The sequence below is a fragment of the Plasmodium gonderi genome (genome assembly GCF_002157705.1).
Source record: "Plasmodium gonderi DNA, contig: Pgo-contig_293, whole genome shotgun sequence".
In the NCBI taxonomy this organism is placed as follows: domain Eukaryota; phylum Apicomplexa; class Aconoidasida; order Haemosporida; family Plasmodiidae; genus Plasmodium; species Plasmodium gonderi.
Genome location: NW_021629199.1, coordinates 3,152 through 11,069, shown reverse-complemented (window position 1 = coordinate 11,069; position 7,918 = coordinate 3,152). Strand labels below are relative to the sequence as shown.

Genomic DNA, 7,918 nt, shown 5'->3' with positions numbered 1-7,918 from the left:
TATATATGATTTTCAGAGTGCACAAGTCAGTTTTATAAATAATAAAGATGAAAAATGCACAGAATTATGCAAAGAAATACACAAAGAATAATAAAATCAGATTATATATTTACTATGTCTTGTAAGCACCTTTGTCTCTATTTAGAATATGTAAAAGAAAAAAAAACTATTCATGTAGAACCGTCATATCAATATTTCTCCTACGTGCTCAAATCTTAGGAAATTATGGGTATATCTACTTGTCTCGATGAAAAGGAATGTTACAACTAAATGAAAACGACGAAAACAGGATCAAATAATGTTTTTAACATATGCAATGATCATGTTGTAGATATTAATGATATGACATATAACATAATGAAAAAATTAAGGTATATAGATGGTAGGCGCTTTAATTTGACACCACAATTTTATTATTGTAATGATTTCGTTGAATGCTATAAAAATTACTGGGAACTTCTTTCAATGAGTCAAAAATTTAATAACAAAATTATAATGATGTTCTAGAAATATATATAAGTAAATATAGCACAACAATGAAGGAATGGACTGGGTGCGCTGACGTTGCAAAAAATTCTATATACTTCTTATGGAATAAACACATATAGGTTTTTATTAGCCTCATTTTTTGTAGAGTATCTATATCAGTAATTATATTTATTATATATAATGTTAACAATAAATTAATTTTATGGAACATATATCATATAGCAATATATAATATACATTAATAGGTAATTTAAATATCAAATAAATAAACTATTTATAAAAATATAAATATTTTTCATTATTTTATGTATACCCATTATGGATAATACCTAGAGAATACTGTAATAATGTAAAAGAGAATGTGCAATAAAAAAAATAATGTAAAAAAATTAAGTAATTTGCATGAAACAGAACACATAAATTTAACTGATAACTATCATCATATGTTATATAATGCTACAAAATAATATATTTTAATTACTCTTATAGAATATAGTTTATATATTTGAATATAACGTATTAAAAAATGATGAATTTGTAATAAAATAGAAATAATATGTTATAGAAAAATATATAAGACAAAATAATAAATTGATATTTTAAATGAATGTAATAATAAAATAAAAAATTAAATAATTTTATAAAATTTACAAACAAATTATCTGAATTATAGGCATTATCAAAATAAAGATATTATAATATAAAAAACCATGAATATTATTAAATAATACTAATATCCTCTGACTAATGCAGTCAGAATACACTGATATTTTTTAAAAAACATTATACCTAAAATGTTATAATACCTCATTTCGTCAAATTGAAATAAAGAATTATATTTAATAAAGTATTCATATAGAATGATAAAATAATCAATACAGTACAACGAATTTATTATCAAAAAAAAAAATAATTTTAAATTCAATTTATAAAATATAAAGTAATACTTAATATTATAATAATATAAAATATATTGACCATGTATACTTTTATTTTAAAGGTAATAAATATAAAATAGGCCTATTAATCTCTTATTGAAAAACTCAGAAACGTATATGTCCATATTAAATGAATTAATTTTACAAATATGAATATAATATATTAATAACATAAAATAAAATCGACATGGTTGAAATTAATCACATAATGAAAATATTATATACATTAAGCAGTTATATCTATAAAATTATACTATCATGTGATAGTAGAAAAAAAACTATAAAACATTTTTTTATTTATATTATAGTATTATTATGATATTAAAATATGTTTTGTTTAATTAGTGAATTTATGGCAAAAAAAATATATTTCTTCCATTTATAGAAGTATAACCAATTTTAAAAAATATTTTTATTGACATATATAATATTTTATTATAATTTTTATTTATTTATTTTATATGAATATCACACAGCTATAACACATAAAGGAATCAAAGAAAATAATTATAATCCTTAATATTACACATAAAACGTACAACAATATAGTTATTATGTTCAATTTTCAAATAAATTAATAATAATACGAAAAATTGGTAATATTTAAATAAGAGATTTTCAAATTATTAATTAACAATTATATACATAAATGTAGGAATCATTTTTATACAGTTATATAATGATTCCTTATATTAAAACGAGAGATATTGTTGAAGTGTTTTATTCAAAATCCATGGAATTGCATATTAGTACATAGGAGAATAAATATAATTAATATGATTATAATTGATAAATACAAACATAATTTCCTTATACTAATTTCGAATATATTCAAAATTTTGTTATATAAAAAGATTTATCTTTTTTTTCTCAACAAAAATATACTTATATATAATTTCTATTTTTATGCATATTCCTACTTATGCATATTAATTTTATGGTGTAACATATTTTATTCCCAACAATTTTTTTTTTATCATATTCATACACTTTAAATACATATTTCTATTTTTCTGCATGTAAGAATTTAAATCGTAATTATAAATTTACTTGTTTCTTTTCATTATAATATTTGTTTTTTGTGTTAATAATATTTTTTGTCTTATTTTTTTTTTTTTTTGTTAATATATGTTTATGCATAAATATATTTAAATAGAAATATCCCTTTTTGTAAAATGAGATTAATAAATTCTGTTAGAATGAAAGTGATAATAAGAACCATTTGTATAATATTATAATAGGAAATTAATTTGTTATAGTATAATTAAGTTAGAGATAAATGTTATTAGAATGCTTTTTTTAAATATCCCCTTGATGATCATCATTCTTTTTATCACAATAAAATTATTCGCATGCCCATTTTATCAATTCCTGGTATATTATCATTATACTAAGGTTTTCTATAGTAAGCATAATTAAATATATAATATTTTATTCATAATCTCTATGTATATTTGATCAAATTTTACTTATTAATGTGTATATTATGGGAAATGTATTAAAATCAATAATATTATTCTAAAGCATATATAACTTATAAGAGAATATATAAAAAATCCATATAATAATATCTTTCATTTAATATGTGTTCATACAATTTGTATATAAATTATATAATATTAAGAAAAATGATTATAAATATTTATAACATATGCATATATAAAAATCATTTACGAAGTGTATAATGTTGTTTATATGTTTTAAAAATTATGGGTATATATCAAGATAAGAATATATATACTTATATCAATTAAATTATTATACTCTTTAATTTAGAGCTTCTACATAATTAATTAATATAGATAAATACCATATAATTTTAAAAAGGAATATATAAAAAAACATAAATGTTAAAATAATAACGTCAAAATCTCAAAATACATTATATAAATTTAATGGATCATATGTACGTTATTTTGTAAATAGAATGAATGCGTAATTTTTTTAATATAATGAATTATTTTCATTGATTAAGTTAGTAGATACTTATTTAAGACAATAATATATAAGGATAAGTATGAATTTAAAGAAACATATGACAAAATTTCTAAATCAATAATTATATTTATATTGATTTTAATGATTATTAAAAAATGAAAATAATAAATGTAATGAAATCATATTTTTGTTACAAAAATATATTTATTTTTATACTATTTCTGTGTATATATAAATTCCAAAAAAAAAAAAATATAATATTTTTATGGTACAATGAATTATATTGATTCATGATACTAGTTTTATTTTTTCACCATAATATTTGCCTATGAGTTTTAAACTATATTTTATTTTAAATTTCTAAATGCTAAAAAAATTAATTTTATGCTCAAATATATAATTGTTGTATCATATAAATATTTGCTTATAGCACACATGATTGAATATTAAATAATGTAATACTAAAATATTATTTATATTAATATTACAATTATTATATAACAAATTCAGTATGAATTTTTTGTAACGATGTTCCTTAATTACTATGTTACTTTATTATTATAATTTCTATTAAAAAATTAAAGAATGGAATTTCATAACATTCATATATGTATATATTCATAATATATCTTTTATTATAAGCCATGCTAACATAGGTCATAAGTTTATTTGACATCTTATAAATTATATCAATTCTTTAGGCACATGTTATAATGAATTAAAGTATTTTTTTGCCTAATAAATTGTAGTAACACATTCAGAAATGAAAAAATATGTTATTACCATATCTAATATATAACTAGTACATTTATATTTCTTTGTTCACATATTTATAGGGCCTATAACATTGTATATAAAATCAAAATATATTTATATCAAAAATTAAAATATAAAACTATTGTAAAATAATATGTACTTATAAATTTGAATATTAAAAAAATTACATAAATATATAACTACTGAAACTTATTTTTCCTTCATACTATATGAAATATTTATTTTCATACTTTGTTATATAATTTTCTTTATATTATTACTTGGCTATAATAAGTTTTCTTCATATAAATTAGATATATTTCTTTTTGAAAAAAAAATAACTTGTGTCTTAAAATCGCAGTATGTGTATTTTTTTTACTAATGTTTAGCATATTTATATATTTTTTTTATTTATCTAGGTTATTTTCTAGATTATATATTAGAGTTAAGATCATTAATAAATTAATTGATGCTGTTCTTTATTTGCACTAATGAAAATGTTATGCACAAAAGAAAATATATATGTATTTATACTAAACATAATATTAGAAAAAAATATAACTGCGTACAATTTTAAAATTGATAACTTTATATTGTTTTATCAAGATTTAGTCTTTATATTAACAAAAAAAGTGCCCAAATTATATTGGAATTACAATAATATAAATTATTAGAATAATAGAATAAATATTATAAAGAAGAATTACTTTCTTGTTATTTAAATAGTATATATTATATAAAAATTATTATAACATAAAAAATAATAGAAAATTAATCATATTAAAATAATTAGAAAAATTATTAAATTTAAATATTATACATATACAATAATTCACTAAGATAATTGTGTAACAAATAATATGTTAACTAAAGAATAAGTAGAATATAAATAATTTTTTTTCTAATTTATATTCTTCCTCATCTACTTTATATGAATAAAAACGTAAAATGAAGCATATATATGCGTTAATGTTGCTAATACATATACTATCATATTACATATTTTATGTATTATGAATTTCTTTTACAGAAAAGCTAAAAAACTACAATAATATAATTATATTCGTGTGGTATTTATATTTTATGTATAATAGTTCATGATTACGTATACTTCTCAAATAGTTAATTAAAAAAAATATTTATATCTGTTATTTGACTGTTTCAATTAAAGAAAAATAAATATATGAATACTTAATAATTCTATAATTAATGAAATAAATCTGAATAAGTATAACTCTAATATATTATAATGTTATGTTTTGACTTAATATTGATAAAAGACAAATAACATCATACATTAATCATTTAATTATAACACATATTACATATAATTTTTATGTTTATACTCATATATATGACACAATAACTTATATTTTTGAATAATGAAACATATTTAATGAATAATTTTTTATATTTTTTATTTTATCTCTCTCATAATATATAATGGTTTTTACAAAAACAAATTAACACATATTCATAAAAGTTTGTACAAAATTAAAAATTTATTACGATTATAATTGTATAATATTAAAACATTATTAAAAAATACTGTTTATATGTCATATTGTCAACAATTAAAAATTGTATTTATCAAGATTTTATACATGCTATTTATACTATTTCATTTATGTAATCATTTAAATTACATGATATTCATACAGATAATTTGTGTATAATATGTACATATATTAATATATACAATAGAGTTATCGTAAATAAATACAATATCTATGATTTATTCTGCAAGAATATAAAAGAATACATATTTAATTTCATATTTTTTAGAAGAATAATGCTTAAACACATCTCATATATTACAAAAAGCTAAACAACATTTAGATAAATGTATAATATTTTGTGCCTTCAAAACACCATAATTAGATTACTCTATAAGATAATAATCATTTTTAATATTATACTATAAGATCGCGTTATATTTAATCATATAATAATGTATATTTTTGTTATTTAATTAAAATATAATATTTAAATATGTTGCTATATTCTTGTTAAGTTAAATTAAGTTTAAACAATTATTTATATTTTTATCTATTTATTATAACCAGAACTATGTATTATGTATAAATGAGCACTACAAAACAATTATAATAAAATAAATATTCATGAAAACTAATATTCATTTGTTGTGTCATATATATTTCTTTATTGATAGTGTCTTACACTTTTAATTGTATATAAGTTATTTGTTTTTTTTAATTTTTAAAAAATACAAATTATGCCTCTTAGAAAAGATAACATTGTATATTTTTCTTTTTTATAATTCTTACTTCTTTATAATTATAATTTTTTCTTTTTACCTAATTAAATGTGTTATATATTTATACATTAATCCATGTTTTCTTATGTTATATTTTTCTTTTTTCTTGTTAGTATAAAAAAGTACATTTATTTGACCAAGAAAAAAGTAGAATTGGGCAGATCACACATGGTAGCATAGGAAGTAGTTACTGTACATCTACAAATATTAAACATGATAGCATTGATAATAATTATTATGAAAATAATTGTCCTATATCTGTTGATTATTTAGATAATTGGAAAACAAAACGCCCTATAACAGGTTTAGACACATATTGCATATGCATGTATTACTGGATATATGTGGAAGGTTTTAAGAATAAATATAATTATTATATCAAAACGATTTATGATGAATTCCTGAAGGCATATGAAGCTTTGGATGCGAAAATTTGTAATGATTATAAGGAAATAATTACTGATGATATATTGGGGAAGCTGCATGATTTATATGTTATGAACTGTAATCTTAATAAATCAAATAGTGAATGTGCTAATAGTGACAAGTGCCAGTGCGTTAAAAAATGCACAATGATATATATGAAATACGAGAAAGAATGTGAATTAAATAAATATATCGATTTTTGCAAAGAATTAGACGAATTTAGAACTCGATATAATGATAAAATGAAAACTTTTGATTGTCCTAATATTGAATATCAAATGTTGCCTTCTTTTCAAACAGCTAATATAAAGGTTTTTGTAATAACTCCATTTGCTATAATATTAATAATATCCATTTTTTTAGCTGTTTCATATAAGGTTAATTAGAATATCATCTAAATATATTTACATAATTAAATAATTATTTATGAACAATTTAATAAACACATAACTTGTAATATATAATATTGTGTTAATAATTCAAATATTTACTTTAATTTTTAATTAGTTTACCGCATGTAGCCCATATGTTTGCCAAAGAATAATAAGGAACAAAAATATATATGATGATGTAAACCAAGAAAATAATATGTGTAAACATAAAAAAATACATGTTAGCATGTCAACAAATGGAGCGTATAATATTTTACATAATTCTCAATATTATTAACATTAAATATATTTTTTTAATAATATAATTTTAATTAAATAGAAATTTATCAATTCTATTATAAACAGAGTGGCCCTTTATATAATTTTACGTAGTAATGTAATAAGTCCTGTTATAAAAAAGTACACAGGAGCGCATTAATTTTTAAATGTAATAAGTTTATCTTTATAATAAATAACACAATAAAAACAAAAATAATATTAGCTATAGACAAAAATAATTAATAAAACTACTATCAATAATTATCATTCTTGTCTTATTTTATAATATTGTATGCTGCACCTGTAAAAGGATTTTAATCTATAAATTAGTATTCTTTTAACCCTAGTAAAAATGCACGGCATAGTGTAAATCAGTAATATATATCAATGTTACAGAACATTATAATGCTTAATCACAATTAATATAAATTGTTTCTATATAT

The 7,918-nt window shown here is 18.4% G+C and overlaps 1 protein-coding gene across 1 annotated transcript; it reads left to right on the top strand.

Annotated features, from left to right (window-relative positions):
- Nucleotides 1-6,357: 6,357 nt before the first annotated feature.
- PGO_002625 (variable surface protein) lies at nucleotides 6,358-7,494 on the top strand (the record flags this gene model as incomplete). The annotated part of the gene is made up of 3 exons (XM_028691160.1): nucleotides 6,358-6,381; nucleotides 6,513-7,202; nucleotides 7,333-7,494. 3 exons carry the CDS (start codon nucleotides 6,358-6,360, stop codon nucleotides 7,492-7,494), a joined length of 876 nt encoding a protein of 291 aa, XP_028546961.1.
- Between the last annotated feature and the right edge of the window lie 424 nt (nucleotides 7,495-7,918).